Below are 22,458 nucleotides of genomic sequence, written 5' to 3' on the forward strand. Positions count from 1 at the left end.
AGGATAGCCAGAGGCCGTCAGGGTCAGCCATCAGCCCCGGGTTGGGATGTGGATATGTATCTGGGGCCAGCGACCCAGCAGAAGCTGACAACCAGAGGAAAGTAAATCCAAATCATCCAGAGGCTGGCCTTCCTGGGAAGGGGCACACCTGGCAGTGCTCAGGGACTACTCCCGGCTGGATTCAGGTAATCTTGTAGGTTCTGGGGGTCAGATCCAGGCCTCTCCAATGCAAAGCACATGCTGAATCAATCTGGCTTCCAAAGGTTTTCTTGAAAGGTGATGGGACCGGTCAGGCCAATTGCATACATCAAGGATGCGCAGTGAGCAGTGAGTGGAAGCTGTGAGGATGGTGGGATGGCAGGCTGGTGTTTCTTGGTGTGGGGTTGACTGCAGGCTCCAGTGAATCTTCTCCTCTTCAGGGCTGTGAGATGCTCCTCTCTAAGCCCTGAGGCCTCCTCGCACAAAGGACAGAAACACTTTCCAGCAAGCTCCAGCATCCCCCTCCTCCTCTGGGGGCTGGGTGCTCCATGTCCCCGCGGCACAGAGCCTACACAGAACGGCATTTTCAGCAGGGCTGCCTCCCCCAAAAAACAGATCCAGGGCCAGAGAACAGGCCGAGGATGCCTGGATTTGGGGGTGGGTGAGGTCAGGCAATGGGGGTTCTCCTCAGTAGGCAGGAAGGCAGCCAGGTTGGAGGGGGGGAATGGGCACACGGTTGGCTTCCCACAGTGGGATTCCGATGGGACCTGAGCCAACCTGCAGTGCGGCCTGGGTAAAGTGCTCCCTGTTCTCAGCCTTGTGGCATGTCCCCTTCCTCTGGGGAGGCTCACCTTGACCCTCTTCCCTCCTCTCCAACAGATCCCACGTGAACCCCAATGGAGGAGACCTTTCCTCTCGAGTTGGTCAATGAAGCAGAGGCTTTCGGTATACAGTCTAAAGCCGAGACCACCCCTGGCTTCAGCATAGCCTCCCTGCGCCTTCCATCTGCTTCTTGCCAGCGGCAGAAACAGCAGGAGAGGCCTCAGAGTGAGAAAAAGACACAGAGGTTGACCTCGCAGATCAAAGTTTCCAGGGCAGTCCCAAGCACTGCAGGGGGAGCAACGCTATGTAGCAGTACCCAAGATTCATCTGCAACCTGCATCAAAACTGCTAATCCTGGGGCCAGAGAAATAGTACAGTGGGTAGGGTGTTTGCCTTGCATGCGGTAGACCCAGGTTCAATTCTCGGTATCATATATGGTCCCCAGAACACTGCCAGGAGTAATTCCTGAGTGCCGAATCAGGAGTAACCCCTGAGCATCATGGAGGGTTAACCAAAAAGCCAAAAAAGAAAAAACACTCCAAATACCCCAAACCAAAAAACCTACTTAGTCCCCAAGACAGGATATTTGTATTTTTCATTAGAGAAGTTCTGGAGTATAAAACTACTTGACCTTCTTTTAGTGATCTCCGGCTGTATGTGTGGCCTTTGTGAGAACAGCCAAGTTCACAGCTGTCAGAGGGAGAGGAAGGCCTTCCTTTGGATTAAGAGTTCTAACTGAAGCTGTGTGCCTTCAACAGTGATAATTCCATAAAGGAGACTCTGGGCAAGTCTTGACCTGGGTCTTGTCAATATAGAGATTAGTAGGTTGCAGGTGGTCCATGGATGGGGACCATTGGCCAGGCCTGGGTTGTACACCAGCTTTTGCTTTCCTGACCATGTGCCCATGGCAACATTATCTGTTTCTTGGCATCAGCTTTCTCATCTCTACCAGTGGGAGTCATACAGATACCAGGATGTAACATTTTATGCATGTGTTTGTAAAAATAATTGCAGCTCAGCCTTGTGGAAAGGTAGGATGGTTAATGGTTTGCTTTTCTTGGGCTATACTTCCAAGCATCCCTTAGGGGAACTATTTCCCAGCTCTTTTGGGATGGGCTACATTGCCTGGCATTCCTTTGTTGGTGGTGGTTTTGTTTTTTGGCTTGTTGACACAGAGCATGCGCTTCTATACGGAATTAGGAAAACAAGGAGTCTGAGTCTTACTATGTGTGCACGAGGAGCAGGATTAATAAGAGACATTTGCCTGATGCATCGGAGAAAGAGTTTGCATGGTGACTGCGTTTTTTTTTCTATTTAGAAACACTGTTCTTCCAGAAAGACCTGGACAATCCTGAAGCTAACTTGAAGCATATTCTATTTCCTTTCAAGTAGTTCTATTCAGAGGTAAGGTGGGGAGGCAAGTGGGGTGTGGTGGGAGGGGGATGGTTCTCCCTGCCTGACAAGCCCTTTGCAACCCGGGGGTGTTGAGCAGCCCTCACTCTGGGTGGCCATAACAAAGGGAGCCCTGCGTGGAGCCCCACATTCTTGTCTCTCGATACTAGGGGGCCTCCCTGAGAAAGAAATGAGGGTGAGCATGTTTGTGAAGAAGTCGCAGACCTGAGCCTGCTTCACCCTCAGCTTATACTTTGGCCTTGTTAGAAGACGATGGTGTGTGATTTGGTTGCCACAAATTTGAGGGCAAAGAGGGAGAAAATGAGAAAGGTATGTTTCCACCTAGTGGTGAAAAGTCTCTGTTTTCCTAGCACATGAGATGTTTTGCAACGTGCCAATGGGATCTCTACTGGAGTGCCTCAGACCTAGGCTTAAAGTTTTGGGGGAGTCAGTAGACTCTAGGGACCCCTGGGGAGAGAGGGCTTGGTTCTCTGCCGGGCTCTGTGCATGTTCAGCCACCTCCTTGCCCAGCTCGCAAGCATTACACTTTCATGCACAACATGAGCCTCACTGATGGGGAAGTGTGAGCCCAGAGAAAGCAGGGGGTGCTGCGAGGGGAGCACCCTTGGCTGCAGGAGGAGGGAAGGAGGTGACATGTCCCCAAGGCCGTCAGCCATCCCAGGAAGAGGGTGTCACCTGATCATTCCCACCTGAGGCAGAGGCACCACCGGGGATTGCTCGTACAAAGCAGGAGTGCTCCCTGTCCCCATCTGAGGAGAAGGTATTTAGAAAGGACAAAACTATTTTGGGGAAATGAAAGAAAGAAAGAAAGAAAGAAAGAAAGAAAGAAAGAAAGAAAGAAAGAAAGAAAGAAAGAAAGAAAGAAAGAAAGAAAGAAAGAGGGGGAAGGAAGGAAATAAGGAAGAAGGAAGGAAGGAAGGAAGGAAGGAAGGAAGGAAGGAAGGAAGGAAGGAAATAAGGAAGGAAGGAAATAAGGAAGGAAGGAAATAAGGAAGATGCAGGGAGGGAGGAAGGGAGGAAGAAAGAAAAAAAGAAAGAAAGAAAGAAAGAAAGAAAGAAAGAAAGAAAGAAAGAAAGAAAGAAAGGAAGGAAGGAAGAAAGAAAGAAAAAAAGAAAGAAAGAAAGGAAGGAAGAAAGGAAAGGAAAGGAAAGGAAGGAAGGAAGGAAGAAAGAAAGAAAGAAAGAAAGGAAAGGAAGGAAGGAAGGAAGGAAGGAAGGAAGGAAGGAGGGAGGGAGGGAAGGAAGGAAGGAGGGAGGGAAGGAAGGAAGAAATTAAGGAAGATGCAGGAAGGGAGGAAGAAAGAAAGAAAGAAAGAAAGAAAGAAAGAGAAAGAAAGAAAGAAAGAAAGAAAGAAAGAAAGAAAGAAAGAAAGAAAGAAAGAAAGAAAGAAAGAAAGAGGAAGAAAGAGAAAGGAAGAAAGAGAGAAAGACCTCTGGAAGCTGGGAAGAGCTGGGTCTGGAGCCTAGGTCTTACATACTCTGGAGACCCTGAGTTGGATCCTAGCACCTCATAAGGATCCTGGTAGTATCCTGGGATGCCCTGACCACCCCGGGCCTAAATCATGCCACACTGCCAGGCCAAGCCCTGAACGGTCAGGCCCACATAGCTGGGCTGAGCATTCCGACGAGGAGGAGCCTTAGATCTTGTGAATACTGCTGGAGAGATGTGCACGCACACACACACACACACACACACACACACACACACACACACACACACACACACAGAGTAACAGACTTCTGGCAATGGAGGCTGAGGCTGGCTGCACAAGTCTGTGAAGGAATTTAAGGCCCCAGAACTGTGCACCTAAAAATATTGGCTGTGGTAAACTGTGCTTCCCACCACACCTAAATGAAAAATGCAGTGCCCTCTGCTCTGCTCCCTGCCTGTTCCTCCCCTGACCCACGTGGCCCCTGGCCCCGTTTCCTCCCTGCACAGACACACTGACGCCTGCCAGCCGGGGGCAGTTCACTGGCCGCCAGTGGGCCGTGCCCTTTGCTCCAGGCCAGTGGGTTCCCCTTTCACACTCAGAGATAACCAGATGGCGCAGCCCAGACTGCACTGAGGAAGCTTCTCCAGGGGGAAGGAAGCACCACCATCCTCGCGCCAGCTCCCAGCAGAAGGGCCGGAGCCAAACGGCCTTGCAGCTCCGGAGAGAGCCCTTGGGAGACACTGCTGAGCACAGGTGCTTAGGACAGGTGTGTTCCCTGGAGGCCCCAGCCAGGGACTCTGACACACAAAGGCTGCCCAGCCCTGGGGAGACGGGGTGGGCACAAGACAGAGGGACGGGCCTCAGGCTGAGGGTCTGGGTGGAACCAGATGGAGGCAGGAGACAGGCTTCCAGTCTCAACAAGTTACTTCTGTCGGGGGCGATCATCCCCACCACAGAGAGCCTGGCCCCAAGTTTCCATCTGACCCAACTCCCCGCTCTCTGCAGAGAGCCTGCGGAAGGTGGCAGAGGTAGCCAGACACCAAGAATGCCAAAAATTCCCAAAACACCAGCACACCAAAAATCTGTGCATTTCCCAGAGATTTCTGTCTCGCGCTGGGTGACAGGTAAGAAAGAACACAGCCTGTGAGCCTCACAGCTCCGGGCTCCTGGACGGCGCGTGGTCCTGCCTGCTCCTCAGGTCCCAGAGATGCAGCCCACACCCTGCTCAAGCTGTGCTGGTCCGAGGAAGTCAGTGATGGGATGGGTTGCAGAAAGAACTTTCTAGACAATACAGTCCCTGGAATGAGCTCTTGAAGGAAAGCTATTTCTTTTGTTGTTTTTTTTTGGGGGGGGAAAAGGAAGAAGGGTGGGCAGCTGGTAGTTTGGGCCACACCTGGAGGTGCTCAGAGGCTATTATCAGCTCTGCTCAGAATAGCCACCCGAGGAGTTCAGGAAAACTTATGTGTTGCTGGGAATAGAATGGGGTTGGCCGCAGGCAAGGGAGAGTGAGTGCTCTATTATGGGGCTTAAGACAGGTGTCTTAAGGAGGCTCCAGAGAAAGGCTGAAGAAAGAGAAAGGCTGCCAGACCCGGGGGAGATGGGGTGGGCACAAGACAGAGGGATGGGCCACAGTCCGAGGGGCTGGGTGGCACCAGATGGAGGCAGGAGACAGGCTTCTAGCCTTAACAATTATTGTACTATATTTCAGTACAATAATTCAGTCAAGAGGTCTGGAGTAGGAACAAACTCTACAAACCTAGACCTGTTCTAGAAATGCTTCTTTTATGATAGAGAGAGATTTTTGAAGGCCCAGAGTTCTGACGTTTAACCAGAGAGAGGGAGCTTGTTTCCATTTGTGTCTGCAAGCAAAATATATGCATTAAATATGCCTACGTGCTTTATACATATTGCTATGAGTAGGTGACCCAAACTACAACAAGCAATTTTTTTTTTGAAGAAGAGTTTGCGGGGCTGGAGCAATAGCACAGCGGGTAGGGCGTTTGCCTTGCATGCGGCAGACCCGGGTTCAATTCCCAGCATCTCATATGGTCTCCTGAGCACCGCCAGGGATAATTCCTGAGTGCAGAGCCAGGAGTAACCCTTGTGCATTGCCAAGTGTGATCCAAAAAGCAAAAAATAAAAAAATAAAAATAAAGAAGAGTTTGCTAGGGAGGTGGCGTGGGGGGAGGAAGGTGACCCTGGATCATTGGCACAGGAATGCTGACACTTGGTAACTTGGGAGCTGAAAGAGTGAAAGCCTGAAATTCTGCTATCAACAGCTTTGTCAGTCCTCATGAATGCATTTAAAAATTAATAAAAGATGTCTATGAGAGGCAAAACAAAATTTTAATAGGAATTTCTGGAGGGCATTTTAGGGCTTTCTCTCTCAAGATGAAACATGAACATTTTTGCTCCTAGGATTATATCCCGAAGATAAGCTTACACGGGGACACGCAGATGTCTGCAGAAAGATGTTTACCAGAGTTCTTGGAAGAACCAAGTTTAGAAAGGAATGAACAGCCTTGTGCAGGCCAGAGAGAGCACTCTCCTGGGGAAATGGAGGCAGCTGTGGAGAGACTTATGTGTCCAAGACCAGGCCCAACTCCTGCTGGAACCTGGCATACGCAGGGGATGAGAAAGGCCACGTCTAGGCAGAACTCCGAGGCACTGTGCTCTGTTTGCATACAAAGAAAAAGAAATGTTTCAGGGTACAGGGTACATACGAGTGCCCTGAAGGAGGATGAGGCCAGGCTGGCTGTCCTCAGGGCACTCCCAGCACCTGCCAGTTCTGGAGGTGTGCAGGGAGGCTGCTGGAAGGAAGGGCCTCACTTTCCATCTTCGGGATCTTGTAGTTGGGAGTTCTCTACCTGAGCAGGATGCAAACAGATGCTTAAAAAAAAAAAAAAAGAGCTTTGAAGGCTCTGGTTCCCCTCTTCCCTGACAGCTGCGTCTCTTGTCCTGGGTGGGAACCAGAACCGAGACACACGGTGTTTGCTGGTGCAGGAAGGGGCCCCTTTCTGGCTTACAGAACAGCAGGGCCTCGCTGCCCGGAGCCCCCGGGAAGTGTGTGGATTGTGAGCTGGTTTCCTCTGGCCTGTTCTTCCCCAGGCTGGCTTCCGGGAAACCCAGACTGACTCCAGGAAGCTCTGTGGCTGGGCGGCACCACCATTCCTTGATCCTTAAATCTACAGTGAGCCTGTTGCACACCATCGGACTCAAAGAACAGGCTTCCCTGAGGACAACCACGTGCAGCTTTTCTTACTTTGTATTGGGCCACATCCTGCAGTGCCCAGGGCTACCTCCTGGCTCAGGGATCGCTTTCGGCCAGGCACAGGGGACCATCGCGTGCGCTGGAGATTAAACCCGGGCCAGCGCTATGCAAAGCGAGCAAGCACCCTGCCCACTGTACTGTCTTCCTGGGCCCCTCTTTCTATTCCTTTTTCTTTGTTGAAGGTGGGAATCTTTTCTTTTTGGTTTTTAGGCCACAGCCTTTAGTGTTCAGGACTTACTCGGGTGACTATAGGGTACAGGGTACGAATGTCCTGAAGGAGGATGAGGCCAGGCTGGCTGTCCTCAGGGCACTCCCAGCACTCCCGGTCATCCCCTGCATGTGTAATGCAGGGGACGACCCCAGTCAACTGTGTACAAGACAAGCACTTTCTCCGCTGTACTGTGTCCAGCCACGTGTTTCTTCAAAGACGAAGCAAATGAAAAAGTTTGGCAGGTTCTTTCATTAATTTCTTTATGCCTTTGGGCCAGACGTTCAGGATGTGGTCCCCCTGTCAATGCTGTGTACCCCCTTTTTCTCAAGTGGCACCCGTCTGCTGTACTCACCCCAAGTCTGTGACTAAATCCATAGACACTGTGCATGTGTGAAATGAAAATGTGACTATGGATGCAGACTCCTGAAACCAGGAGCTTGTGCTTTTCAAGTTCTCCCGACTCCCCCGACCACTTCGGCAGGTCATGAATTTGGGGGTTGCCATCTTTGCAAACGTGGGTGGTGGATCTGGCCAACGTGGGTGATGGATTCAAAGCTGTACGCACGCATCCACCAGACAGACAGGGACCCCGCGCCCAGCGGTGCAGTGCACGCAGCCCTGCGGGGGGGCGCACTCACCTCCGGTGTGTAAGGAAGCTGCCACTGACGTGTCCCGAGCCGTCGCATCCCGGCGTGGGGCACGACATGCCCTCCGTCTTGACCGACTTCCAGGAGAACTGCGAGCCGTTGAGGTACCCATCCTTTTGCCTCTTGGCGGCCAACGGGCACCCCGACGCGCTGCGGTGGGAGGCATACTTCCCGGTGATGTGGCCCTGGCCGTCACAGCCCGGCACGGGACACCTGGGCAGCAGACAGAAGCAATGCACTTTACTATGGTGCCATCAGGAGTACCGGGCGACTTTACAACCAAGTCCCAACCCCACCACCACGCGCTTTTACGCGAACAAAAGGAGAGGAGGGCAGCGCGCAGTCTCACGTCGCCACCTGGTGGCACGATGGAGCAGTTCACCCTCGGAAACGCGGAAAGCGCCAGAAACAGGAGGTTGGGGGGGCGTGCAAAGGGGGGGCGTGGAAGAGGGGGGCGGGCTGTAGAAAAGATGCCGCTTTGGGGACGGTAAATCATAGTTTTCATGGTGGAAAAGGGTAAAGTCGGCAGGAAATCGCGGGGTTATTTTTAAAAGGTGACTCTAGACACCTGTGTTCTCTCCAAGCACTAGAGAGCATTTGCTTGGTGGTATTCTCCAGAGGACAGACCTCAGCGTCAGAGAGGATTTCATGCCCCAGAGATAATATTTAAGTAAAACTCCTAGAATGGTGTGCAAATGTCACCAACAGGACAATTTTCTTTTGTTATTTATGTGTGAAAGTATGTATGTGTGTATGTATATATATGTATGTATTTTTTAAATTTGTTTTGGGCCACACCTGGTGATGATGCTCAGGGGTTACTCCTGGCTCTGTGCTCCAGGAATTACTCCTGGAGGGGGCCCTGGTGACCATATGGGGTGTCGAGGAATGAGCTGGGGTTGGCTGTGGGCAAGGCAAGTGCCCTACCCCCTGTAGACTGTCTGGGGTGGGCTGATGTTCTTCCTGCAGGAAACACAGGCCTTAGACTTTCTTCAGGGGATGCTGAACACAACTGATTTTTATCTGTATGTAACCGAGGCAGCAAAATGTGCGCTTTTTTTTTTTTTTTTTGCTGTGGAGGGCGAAAACTACCATGAATCTGCCTTTTCCAGTGCTTGTAACTATGCTCAGTGGAGGGTGCTTAGGAAGGGATACAGAGAGCAGTCTCTAGAATTCTGGTGACTCACAACATCAGTGTGATGGACAGTCACATGCCTCATCAGCTGTAGCACGAGAGACGATGCTTTTCAATTTGCAGACACGCTGGGTTTGGATTTAAAATGGATTTAATTTTGGTCACACGGGACAGTGCTCAGGGCTTACTCTGGCTCTGTTCTCAGGGATCACTCCCACTAGGCTGGACTTGGGGGACTCTATGGGATGCTAAGGATCTAACCAGGAATGGCCATGTTTCCAGGCAAATAAATAAATAAATGCCCTACCTGCTGTACTCTATCTCTCTCTCTCTCTGCATTTAGACCTGTCACTGCAGTTGGGTGGCTTCCTAAGGAATGCCCACGCAGGCCTCTGCGCCCCTTTCTGACACACACCACCTCAGGGTGCTGCCCTGCCCACGGCCCCGCTGGGCTCCCACATGCTCGCGCACCTGATTGGTTCCTGGTCTTCTTTATCTTCTTTGCTCTGTGCTATCCGGATGCCACTTTTCTTAGCTCTCGGGCAACCTGAAAGGCTAAAGCAGAAGCGTCTATTCAGAAAGAATCCCACACTTAATTAATTCTGAGAGCTTCCTTCACAAATGGCACTTTTAGAAAAGAATTTTTTTTAAATGTCATTTTAAAAAAATGTCATCCTAGTTCAGATAACACAGTTCCAATAGTGTTAATAACGTGTCTGGTGTAGCTGTACAGGTATTGCACCATGCCGATACCAAAGTGTCCAGGGCCTTCCAGCTCAGTTCTGAAATGATTTTTAGCCCACTTCTTCCTTCTCTCCACCTCCTTCCCCTGCTGCTTGGCAATCTCAGTTTGTGATGCAAAGCCAAGGGCACACACAGGTCTTTGATGGAATTCTCTGCAGAAGCCGGTGCTTCGTGGCTTGGAAGCAAAATCCACAGCATCCTGGTCAGAGCTTTTGCAAGGGAACTAGACAGGCCTTCAGGAAAGGAGCAGAGGGCAGCCTCTGGGAGCTGGGGCAGCCAGATGTAACTGAGAAAGGAGCAGAGAGAGGGAAGCTGGGGACACTTTAAGAACCATGCACCTTCAAGTTCTATTTCTTGGCTGATTTCTGAGAGTCTGGGCTCCTGCATTCTGGCCAGGAGTATGGTACATTCCCAAGTGCACGAAGTGTGTGACTTCTGACTATATCTCTGCTGCAGGGATGCTGGAAGTCAAAACATGTTTGTTTTATTTCATTTTCAGAAGTTTGGGATTTTCAGAAGCTGAAGCCCAGCTCTAACTGAAGGCAAACTTCCCATGGGAACAGAAAAGTACTCATGGATCGATTTTCTGTCCACAGTAGACCAACATCGAGCCCTCGGGTATGCAGGTGCCTCATAGAACATAGAGAAAGGATAGAATTCTTGGCCCTAAATTTGAGATATTTTCTTGACGCCTTGACTCATGGGGACCTCCACCATGAGCCGAATCCTGAATCCGTGCCAGCTCCGACTGCTCATCCTCCCCTCCTCACGCTTGGGGAGGGGGGAGTGCTTGTGTTTTTTTTTTTTCTGGTGAGTTCTGATTTCTTTCCAAGCATGCTGATTCTCAGTCAGGGAAGGGCCTGACCTTATCCCATCACCCTTCACTCATCCACCCGTTTCCTCAGAACTTTCCGACTGTGCTGTGGGCTGAGCCGGCTGCTCCCGAGAAAAAGCAGTGTCCGTAGGTGAAGAAGGGTGTGGGGGGTTCTTCAGGGCCTGCCGAGGCACTGGACTGCAGATATAAAGTCTTGATTCCACCAGCCCCCAGCTGGTGGCCTGTTTCTCTCTGCTGCTCCTCCCTCTCTTGCATTTATTGCAAAACAGAGGGAAGGCTGACCTCTCCCCACCTGCTTCCTTTCTTTCCCAGCTGCTCTTTACTGTGACTTTGCCAAGCAGGATCTGTACTTTCCACGGTCACACTCCCGCCTGTGGCCCAGCTGTCTGGTTCTTGATCCCAGAAGGCTCCATCCTGGGTTCCAGGGTCACTGTGACACTTTGCCATGGATGGATGCTCCTGATTTTTGTGCAGTGTGGCCATCGGTGGCTCCTCGGCTCTCTTGCACAGCTGCCTCTAGCCTTGCATGTGCCTCCGAAGCTCCTTTCACTGGGAAAGTCCTTGTGCTTTCTCATGCAGCCGGGCTGCTCTGCCCTTCTGAGTCTCCCACGGGCCACTTCCTTTCCAGCCCTGCGGTGCTGTGGCAAAGCTCAAGCTTGTGGACTCAAGTCTGACCTGGGTTCTTCACTCTCCTCTGTTACCCAGGAGAAAACGTACTGACTTTGTGGACCATGTCCACTCTCAAAGGCCTGACACCAGGCACTCCATGCTGTCGGTCTGCCCAGATCCAGGCCCTCAGGTGTCACGTGCAGCTGGACTGGTGATTTCATTCTCCTTGTGGATTTTCACGTGTGAAGGAGATTTTCATGTGTGAAGTGCGTTTTTCTCACCCACCCACTGAACTTCAAGAATAGTGGAGTGGAGCCCTGATCAACATTTAAAAACTTTTTATACTCGAGACATAGAAATGAAACCCTTCTTAGGATACCAAACCAACCCCCGCCTGGAGCTCCCTGACAGAATTCTAGGCTCAGAACCATCTGGCAGCCGGCTGGCGGGAGCAGTGTGGGAGAAAAAAGGCTTCAGATGTGGCGTCGGGCACTGTGAGGTGGGGCTTCTGTGCCGTCTGCCCTGTAGATCTGCTTCCATTCCTATGTCCCAGCGCTGGGGGTGAAGGTGGGAGGAGACCTATGTCCCCCAGGTCTGGTGGGAATACCACCAGGGAGGATGATTCAGAGCCATGACACAAACACCTCCTGCTTCTTCCTCCTCCTTCCCACCTTGCAATTTCTTCTTTAGGGATTCAAAGGAAAACATGACCAGGTCACTCTGTCATTTTCTACTTCTGCTGGACCTCACATGGCCCCAGCCCAGTGGATTCACAAATGCCTCTTCTCTCTTGGGTTCCAAGACTGGCTTAGGAGAATGCTTAGCTTTTGAGCCCAGTTTTCCTTTTGTAAGATGTGTGACTCCTGTCCCCACGACTTCACTTTTATTTACTTTCAAAAGGCTCAGGCATGAGTGATTCTAACACTGAGTCTCCTGCCGCGCCCTCCTCCTGGGCTTTGCTGCGTGTACCCTAAGGCACTCAAAATCAAGGCATTGAAACTTATACCTTCTATCTGGTTGGCTTCTGGATCTCGGAGAACATCACTATTTATCCAACTGTGAAGCCCGGAAATTTTCACTCGCTGGGCCTTCCTACCTTTGCCTCTACGTCTCTGAATGTGTCCTGTTTCTTTGCAAAGAGCAGCACTTCCCTGGTCCTTCCTCATCACTTTCATTCAGCCACCCAAACTCATCTCCTGGATCTCACCCTTCCCTCCCAAGTGAGCTTTAAATGCCACTCATGCACATCTCTTAGCACTTTATGTTGCTAGTCACTCCATTTTTCAGAGGAGAGGAGTCCCTCTGGTCTAGAGAATTTAGCTTATATCCCTCATCATAAATTCAACAGATTTCTCAATCCAAGTTCTATTTAGAGACGCTGGCATGCACTGATACCCCCAACTCCAATGGCACTAAGCTATTCACACTTTGTCAAATGCACTTTGATTTGGGGGTTGTTGCCATACTCTAATGCTGCTCCTTTGCTCGGGGAACTCTTCTCCCTGCTGACTTCATTTGGTCAGCTAGTATTTAGTCAATTTACCAGGCTTCTAGGGTTCTGAGATGACAAGGATTATATTCTACTGATGAACAGTTTTCTAGACAGAAGGTACATCATCCAGAAGATGTGACCACTAATATAGGGGCTCACTGTGTCTTTACTTGGTATTTTACACATTTTGGAAACATGGCCAACACTTTTCGAATTCTTGAATATTCTAGGGAGGAAAGGCTAGGGTCTGGAATGATGGACAGTCTTAGATGAAATGGTCTGAACAATGGGAAGCCAACACTCTGGGCCAGAGGACAGTGGGCTCTGTGCCCTCCAGACCAAAAATGGGACCATTTGGTCACCACAGCTGGAGCTCTAGGGCAGAAAGGCCCCGTGTCTCTGTCCTTTGGAATAAATTGACATGTAGCCCTTGTGAAAGCTGAGATTGTCAGTGATAGGCAACGCCACTGCATGCTTGCTTTGACTCCTCCTAAAGTATACCGGAACTGAGTAGGAGCTCTAGATGCTGGTGTCATCCTGGGAGTTTATGCCATCCACCATTACAGGAGAGCGAAACTGATATATCACAGGAGAAATGGGACTTGCATGTGTGTGGGTGGCGTTGGATTTCTGTGCTGCTTCCTCATGTGCAATTGGAATAGAATTCTTCTTGCCATAGGATAGTGACATCCTAGTGTGCAAGCTAATTACAGTTCTGGGCTCATGTGTGTTCTCTGTTATTACAGAACATTCTGGAATCCTACAGGCACAGTCGCTCTGTTGGATGGCTACAGTGTGCCTGTAGGAATCAGATTCTTATAAGACTTTTTGGAGAAAACACAGGACTTTTCTTCTGCACCACTGTAGGCCTTTGGAGCACCAGCTAGTTTATCACATCCCTGAAGGATCTCTGAGATGGGCAGAAGAATCCTGAGAGTTCTGTGTGTAGGACTAAGGAGTCCTGTACCCACACATATGAACTGCTGGTAAAAGCCAGCCTAGGGGAAAGGTAAGAGAAAAGCATGAAGAGAACCTCAGAAAAAAGATCTTTGAGGAAAAGTTGAAGAAGTGAATTTTGCTCTGTTTGTTTTGATTTTGGAATCACAACTTGTGATATTCAGGGGCTTTCTCCTGCTTGATGCTTGGGGATCACTCCCAGCAGTTCTCAGAATGTCATGTGGTGCTGGGGATCAGAACCCAGGGTTTCCACATGCAAACCATGCACTCCAGTCCTTTGAGCTATCTCCTTGGCCTCGAAGAAACAGACGTTTCAAAACTTGTTGTCTGCGGAAGAGCAAGGCTGTACACTTGACAAAGACTTTTCTATGTTCTCTGGCAAGGAAGGTTAAAGCATTTGATAGAGAGAGGGCTTTAAAAATTGACCATCATAGCTATTCAATTGATATATTTGTTAAAGTGAACTTAGGAAAGACCCAGAGATGATGTAGAGATTGAAACGCATAGCACCATCAAACCCAAAACAGAAGTATGACTCAGACACTAGGATGGTGAGCATGCCCTGTATCCCCAAGGGGCATGATGAGACATGGGGATAAAGGCTGACGCAGTTCCTACTCTCCTCTATCACCACTCAGAGTCTCACCTTTATAGGGCACAGAAGGATTGAGGCTAGCTAGTGCTGTTGGGGGTTTTCAGGGCCTGCAGGGTAAGGTACACTGGGCAGAGCCCAGGAGAAAGTTGAAGCTGGTATCCACCCTGTCCTGGACAGGAAGATTAGGAAGGAGAGAGCATCTTGGTGGGAGACAGAGTTCAGCATGTGCATTTGGGTTGAAAGGAGGGAAAAGCTTCCAAGATGTTCTGTGTTCCAGCTGGCTGCTCCAGGTGAATCCTGCCACTTAAATTGTGAGGGTCCTTGTTCTATGGCCACTCCCACAATTCACAGCGTTCAGAATAATGCTGAAAACACATATCTGACCTGAACTGTGGCACAAATGTCAAACAAAAATGCAAAAGGACCATCATTTCTGTAGTTTTCTCTGTAGTAGCACAGAAGTAAGAGCATTGATTGTGTTTTCCTGGGGAATGGACCCCAAAGCTTTGCCCAGAAAAAGGCCTCTGTGCACCCGTTGGCATCAGAACCAACAGACCGGGAGAAGACAGTTTTTTCCACCTCAGTATCAATCTCTCTTTGGTGACTGATTACATAAGAACACAGAACTCTTGCAGTCTACTGTGTTCAGCCTTGTCCTAAGTAGGTCTGTGCAGGGGAGTTATTATTGGGATAAGTGGCATTGCCCTGTGTGAAACCTCATAGGACTGGAGATGGAGCTCCAAGTTGCTGACACTGAATCCAATTTACTTTCCAACCTGATGATCCAGCCCTGGTTATTATTTATCCCAGACATTGACTGGGGTTTCGTTTAAGCTGATGTTATATCTTATTCAAAAGTTTGTGACCTCTTAAGACACAAGTTTAATAATACAAATTAAATTTTAAACTAAGGTAAGACTAAATTTCTGTAATGTCATACCTTTCCAAGACAACCAGTTGGAAAGCAGACACTGCGTCATGACATGACTCCATCATTCTTAGTTGTGCTGATTATTATAAATGAGGGATTATGCCCAGGCAAGGCTGAGATATTTTTCTACCAAGGTTACCTACAATTAAGAGTGCTAAGATACAGTTCAAAGGTTAAGGCACTTGCCTTGCACATGGATGACCCTGGCTAGATCTCTGGCAGCACATGTGGTTCCTTAAACCCTGCCAGGAGTGATTCCCAAGCACAGAGCCAGCAGTAAGCCTTGAGCACCTGGAGTGTGGCCCCCAAACCAAAATAAATAAATACAAAGATATAGGAATTGCTACCAAAAAGAGGGTGGCATAGAAGGTGCTAACAATTTATATTTAACTGGCGTATTGTTTTAACTATTTTTATTATTGCTCTTCCTCTAACCCAGAGTCATTTTACTCTGACAACAATCCTTTCTGGATTTAGTTCCTTTTGCTTCTACATCTGAAATCTAGAGGTGGTCTCAACTGCCTGGTAAAATTAGTTCCACAGACTTCCCTGGTGCCTGGGTCACTGTGGTCTTTAGGGGATGTTTGAACCTCTCCTTCCTTTATTACTTTTCTATGGAGAAGATGTGCTATGGGATGACTGTCAAGATGCCTCTTGCAGATGGAGCTGGCTGCACAATGAGAGCTCTCCAAGAGAAGTGGGTGGCTCTAAGTGTGCGAATTCGCTTCCTTAAGAAGACCAAAGGAAGACAGCTGTGCTTGGTGATTTGATTTGGTCTCCAGATACTCCATGGATCAGAGGAGGCAAACTGAGCATGCCCCGAGCCTGATGTGAGTGAAGGCAAAGGAGAAGGAGCAGTGTGAGGAGCAGAGGCGCCCCCTCTACCTACCTTCGATGAGAAGCGTAATTGCCGGTAATGTGCCCAGAGCCGTCACAGCCAGGGGTGGGGCACCTACAATCAAAAATGCAAATTGAGCAATTTACTCGAAAGAAATAAAATCCTTTGAGCAAGTATTGTTCTTGGTTATCCATAAAAAGGTGATTTTTTTTTTAAATGCTTAACCTCCCTACTTGAGAGATGAGAAATTGAGCTGGAAGTTCCTGGCTTATTAGTCATTACCAGGGATAAACCTTTGACCACCTTCTTCCTTCCCAGCTCAAAGACCCTTTCCCAGAGGGTCATGCATTTCAGTAACTACTTTGGGTTCAACAGGCTGTACTCACTAGGTCTGTTGCTCTAGACGTTTGGTCAGTAGGATATTTACTCCAGAGTTGATCTCCTCTATATACTCCATCTTTCCTTCCCTTATTGTTACTTCATCTTCAGCCAAGACCAGTTACAAAGGCACCAGACTAGCGAGGAAGCAAGATTTATGTGCAAGGAGATGGACACCCAGTGCTCTAAGAGAACTGGCGGACACTCAAAACACCAGAGGCTTAAGGGGCTCATTTCTAAGTGGCTCTTGACAATCCTACCTAACTGGTAGACCTGTTTCCAGTGTGGGATGCATTGTCCCAGACTTTGGGAATGGGGTCAATCTTCTTTCTGACCCTTCAGGGGGCACTCACATAGGTCTAATGGGCTTTAAATACTTACTACTTCTAAAGACTTGCATATTGTAGATCTCTTATGATCAGCCAGGTAAAGTCCTTGATATACTTTGGTCAGTTCAAGAGTTGTTCAATGCTTTATTTAAACCTGACTAGGAAACTTTGTCCAGTTTCAAAGGACCACAATGTCATTTCTCTAATGCGAGGGCACGCGCACACACAAAATTTGCCAGCTATTGTCCTTCATCTAACTCCTTAACTATACCATCTCAGGAGTGACCAGTTCACACAACGAAGACATTTTCCTTTTAAGAATTTCAGTTGCAACTGATCCACCAGTGACAAAATCATTAAGAAAAAAAATTCTTCTTCTTTTTTTTTTAAAGTGGAACTTTGTGAAAATAACTGGCTCTGGGGATTTAGTAGGTGATATCAGAACCTAGTCTTAACCTTTGATCATATCCTGAGGCCCCATCCCTATTCCCTGAGCACCTGAATTCCTAACAAGGTAAAACAAATCAAAGGCTTAAATCTTTAATGCATGTCTATTGCTTCTGTGAGAGATGTCAGCTTCTACTCAGAAAGTCACCGTGGATATTGGATGTGAAGACCAGGTCAACAGATGACTTCCTTTTTCTAATGACCCTCCTCAACACCAGCTCAGGGAGTGGCAGGGAGATGGAGAGAATGAAATTGGACTGCTGCCAAGGGTATGAAAGCCATTGTGACACTTGGGTAGGAAAACAACTTTCGGTACTTAGAAATTTGCATTTGCTTTTAGTCTTAAGTGTCAGATTGTGACTCTAGGTACCAGAGTATAGAAACTGTTCACTGCCATATCAAATTAAAGGCGAAAGCTTAATTTTCAATTTGTACTATGGGAGAATACAAGAGAGGGTGAAAAGGCAGTAGAGAAATGGTTGGTGTGCATAGGCAAGGTCAGGATTTTAAAAATAGGATCTGCAGGTAGAACAATGAAGTGTTTAAAACCATTATGGAGGTATCAAGAACAGCAATCCCAAATCTGAGGTTGACCAGATTATTGCTAAAGTAACAGCTGTTTATGTACACTTAATGTTCAATGGCAAGACTCTCCTGTCAACTACTAAGTAATTATTTTCTAAATAATAACTTAAATGATGAAATTTAAGAAGCTGATTTCCCTAATGATACCTCATGTGGATAAGCCCAAACCCAGCTTGCTCACAGAGGCAGGAAAATTTGAAAGCAATGATAATCATTCCATCCAGAGAAGCTAGGTCTCCGTGCAAATTTCTGTTTTGAAAATGTATCAAGAAACAGAAATGTTTCCTACTAGCCAATAACATACAGTTGGCCTTATTTTTGTGAAAAACAACCACCACCACCAAACTCTCAAATCTAAACTCTTCCTAAATTAAACACTTAGTACTAATCTATTTAAAAATAGATTCATTTTAACATGAGTAGATATTTTTTTTCTCGTTTTTCTCTTATTAAGGGTAGAAGATTGACATATTCTTTTCAGATTTAAAGCAAGCCATCGTCACCAAATAATACAAGTAAAATTCAGATTCTATTGTTTAAAAAGAGAAAGATTTAGAGTAGTTTTCAGCTGTTGAAGCAACTTACAAGTGCACCCACTGATTTGAAAAGACATGTTTCAAATGTCCTTTATACCATAACAAAATATTGAAATATTGAGTTGGCATTCTTTCAGACCTTATATTGTTTGAGAAAATTAAAAAATATATAGCATGCATAAAAATATACAGTATGTATAAGAAAAGGTCTTTCTTTTCTGTTTTGGGGGTACATCCCACTATGCTTACACAGGGCTTTGTGGGTCAGAATCCTTTAAGACAAGCACCCTACCTGCTCTATTATCACTCTGGTCCCTGGAAGCCTTTTTAACACTTTTTTAAAAAAGATTTTTCTTATGTTGCTGCCATTCCCCATCTTCCTTGTTATGTACATGGGGTCAAATCTCATTCTTGCATCTCAGAATTAAATCTTCTAAGATTCATGCTCCTCTGAAGAGCTGAAACCAGGTGTGATGCATGTGTGGAAGCTGGAGGAGGGGCCAGATTGGCTGAGGGCTCTGTGTGGTCGGGCTCAGAGACTCTGCTTCCTGCCCTGTTCTGAGGATGCTGAGCTGACTCAGTACCTCCCGCAGTGATTTCTACCCAGGAATCTCCAAGGTCGCCCTGTCTTCTATTAACTTCCCTCCGGAATAACCCCTCTTGGAGGAAGTCGGGGGCATTCTCATCTCTAGGTGGCGCTCTGGGTCACAGCCGGGAGCCCACAGCCTTCTCTATTCTTTCTTCTCAAGGCAGCACGTATACATCGTACATAATGTTCAAGACTTGATGTTTCAGGTTTCCCGGAAAAAAAAACCCTCTTAGATTTACCTATAGATTTCTTCGCTTTAAGAAATCTCGACAGTCCAAAAGTACCATTTTCTGAAGTCAGTGAACGGGGAAGTGGTTATTTCCCGGAACCACCAAAGAGGCCTTGGCTTCTCGGCTGGAGCAGTAGCTCCAGGACCCTTGATAACAGGCGCGGTAAAATCGACTCACAAAAATTCGATTTGCATCTACCCTTCTAAGAGCACATCTTTTCCATGAAGGGAGGCCCATGTGGGATAATCAAAATTCCCCATGGATAAAATCAGACCGCAGCATGCGCTGCGCAGCTTGGGTTCGGAGATGGCAGAGAGATTGACTGGGTTTCCATGGAAACTGCCTGGAAGGCAGACCCAGGTTGACAGCTCAGAAGTGCCACGTAAAAGCACAGGGCTTAGCTGTCTCCTTACTTCCCTGTGGCCACACAAACCGCCGTGCCAAGTCTATTTTAAGTTCCTACGGTTAGTGATGTAAAGTTAAGTTAGAGAAAATGTGTGCTTCATGGGCTTTGTTCTCTTTTACTCCAAAGGGGTTATTGGTAAAATCACTCTGAATAAAAAATTCTGGACACTCCATGGGTTGCCTCCTAGATACATTTAAGAGAGAAATATTTGTGAATTCCTTTGCATTTACTTTGGGATTTAAGTAACATCAAAAGAAAATGATTTTTGGTATGGCATCGTAGTATCTAGGTGAAAAAATTGGTCTTGGATAGCACTGAAAGATGATGATGGACAATCAAATAAAGTTTATTTTTTTTTTGGTTTAGGGTCACATCAATAGTGCTCAGGGCTTCCTCCTAGGTCTGTGCTCAGGGATCATTCCTGGCAGTGCTCCAGGATCATTTGTGACACCGGGGAGTCAAGTTCCTACACTAGTTCTCTGGATGCCATAATAAAATATATATATATGTTTTGGTTTTTGGGTCACACCCCGGCAATGCACAGGGGTTACTCCTGGCTCATGCACTCAGGAATTACGCCTAGCGGTGCTCGGGGGATTATATGGCATGCTGGGAATCGAACCCGGGTCGGCCTCGTGCAAGGCAGATGCCTTACCTGCTGTGCTATCGCTCCAGCCCACCATAATAAAATATTTTTAAACAGAATTAATATTTAAATGTTCTAAACAAGGTTTAGTCTGGCAAGATTTAGGAAGCTTGAGAGAAAGAAAGAAAGAAAGAAAGAAAGAAAGAAAGAGAGAGAAAGAAAGAAAGGAAGAAAGGAAGAGAGAGAAAGAAAGAGAGAAAGAAAGAGAGAAAGAAAGAAACCAGGACCACTCAGGTCATTTGATTTTGATTACTTGGAAGCAGCCCTTTTGGAACAGGAACCAGTTAAGTTTCTGCTGCCTTTGCACATATAAAACATCAAAGAGTCCCCCAAGCCTCCCTGAACCACTTTTATGCTCTCACAGCTTTCTCCTTGTGATTTATCACCAGAAGAAACATTCGGTCTGGACCTAGAGAGGAATCCTCCCTGATCACATCTACAGGGAAGTCATGAGACTGAAAAAGGAGCTTAATGTTCATGCACAAAATATGAAAAGACAAAAATTGTATGACTCTGGCACATGTTACAAAGAAGTGAAGCCCCACCACCTTGCTTTTCAAGTTAGCTGTTGATTTGTCCTTCCCTAAGACATACTTCTATCTTGATTTCTCCCCTATGCAAAACCTCAACACTGACACAGGGTAGCAGAAAGCAAAATCCATGGACTGAAGTTGTGTTATTGCTTAATTCTTCATGAGGATATCTTTAAAGTGTACCCTCGGCATTCCATCATCATACTACTTCCTGTTTGAAAATAAACATGGGGAATTAATCAATAGGGACATTAAGGAGAATATTTATTGCTTGTGTTTTTGTTTTAGGGCCACACTACTCGATGATGTTCAGAGCTTAGTCCTAGTTCTGCAATCAGGAATTACTCCTGACATATTCAGGGAACCCTATAACCATATGGGATGCTGGGAATCAAACCCAGGCCAGCTGTGTGCAAGGCAAATGCCTTACCCGCTGGACTATGCTCTGGCCCTAAGGAAAATATTAAAAAAGGGGGAATTTTTTGCATGGTGGGGATGCCCTCTGATAAACAGGAGGTATACACTGGACTTCCCTTTATGACATTTAGTACATGTCATTATCATTGCAATAGGAAATCCAGGATACCTGGGTCTCCTTAGCCATGTGCCAGTACACACTTCAAGGAGCCCCAGAAAGTCAACACACACATATATGTGTTCTCAAGGTGCAGAATAAGCCGCCGGTGTGTCCCCAAGGCAAAGGAGGTAGGCTAGGCACCTAGGACAGGAGACGTAAGGACCAGATTTTTCACCGTTTATCTGGAAAATGGTGTGGAGCGATAGCACAGTGGGTAGGGCATTTGCCTTGCACGCAGCTGACCCAGGTTCCATTCCTCCCCCTGGCAAGCTACCAAGAGTATTCTGCCCTCACGGCAGAGCCTGGCAAGCTACCTGTGGCATATTCGATATGCCAAAATCAGTAACAACAAGTCTCATAACGGAGATGTTACAGGTGCTCACTCGAGCAAATTCATGAGCAATGGGATGACAGTGATACATACAGTGACAGTGATCTGGAAAATAAACTTATATAGAAGACACTGACAATCTCTCATCTCAATGGAATCAATTGCTTATTTTAAAAATCATATTTATGTGGGTGACAAGTTTGGGCTATATTTGGAATTGTCTGTGTTGCTCACCAGATTTAGCTGAACTGACCCCAATAAGGCAGAGTGATTTTGAGTCAAACATGCCTCATTTGGAGCTTAGTAGCTACCAGATGCAGGGAAAAAGTACTCACTGAACATTTGGAATAATAATATAAAAAAATTAAAGAGATATACTTGGGGTTCTTGCAAGAATTTCAAGGAGAGTTGTTTCAGTGATGACATTTATATTCCTTTGTTTTATAGCAAGGGAACTCGACAGTAGAACAAAACATAAAAATTATAATTTTCAATGAATTCCCTTAATTTTGAAAGAAATCATAAAAATGTAAGGTGAGGCCAGGGCTATAGGAACAGAATGTACTTGCAAATTGGAATGTTATAGGTCACATTCATAAAACCTATGGCCCACTTTTACAGAAAGCTTAATTGAAAGACATTTTCCCCTTTTGTCTAAAGTAGCATGGTTCTAAAAATATTCCTTTATTTATAAAACCTTCTTTAGAAAATTTATACAAATGGAATGCAAGAAGTTAGAGGGGTGCAAAATAATTATATATATGCATATATACATATATAAATGATACGCACTGATTCTTACTCTACATTCTTGCAGTTTTCTTTCCAACTAGAAAGAAACCAAGTCACTAAAATGAATCTACATTCCTTCTGCCTCCTATTAGAAATATATTCACTGAAGTGCAAGGAAAACAAGATCCTGTAACTTTTGACTTTCTGTGACTGTAAATAATGTGATT

The 22,458-nt window shown here is 47.0% G+C and overlaps 1 protein-coding gene across 24 annotated transcripts in view; it reads right to left on the bottom strand.

Annotated features, from left to right (window-relative positions):
• MYT1L (myelin transcription factor 1 like) overlaps nt 1-22,458 on the bottom strand; it is a 513,839-nt gene that overhangs the window by 28,086 nt on the left and 463,295 nt on the right. For 21 of the 24 annotated variants that reach the window (XM_055120037.1, XM_055120039.1, XM_055120043.1 and 18 more), the window contains 3 exons: nt 15,964-16,026; nt 9,383-9,466; nt 7,768-7,989 (listed from right to left, as the gene is read on the bottom strand). In XM_055120037.1, the coding sequence (XP_054976012.1) occupies nt 7,768-7,989; nt 9,383-9,466; nt 15,964-16,026 (369 nt within the window). The remainder of the gene's footprint in view (nt 1-7,767; nt 7,990-9,382; nt 9,467-15,963; nt 16,027-22,458) is intronic. The other 3 variants (XM_055120044.1, XM_055120038.1, XM_055120036.1) reach the window with 2 other exon arrangements.

The sequence above is a fragment of the Sorex araneus genome, chromosome X (assembly GCF_027595985.1).
Source record: "Sorex araneus isolate mSorAra2 chromosome X, mSorAra2.pri, whole genome shotgun sequence".
Taxonomy (NCBI): domain Eukaryota; kingdom Metazoa; phylum Chordata; class Mammalia; order Eulipotyphla; family Soricidae; genus Sorex; species Sorex araneus.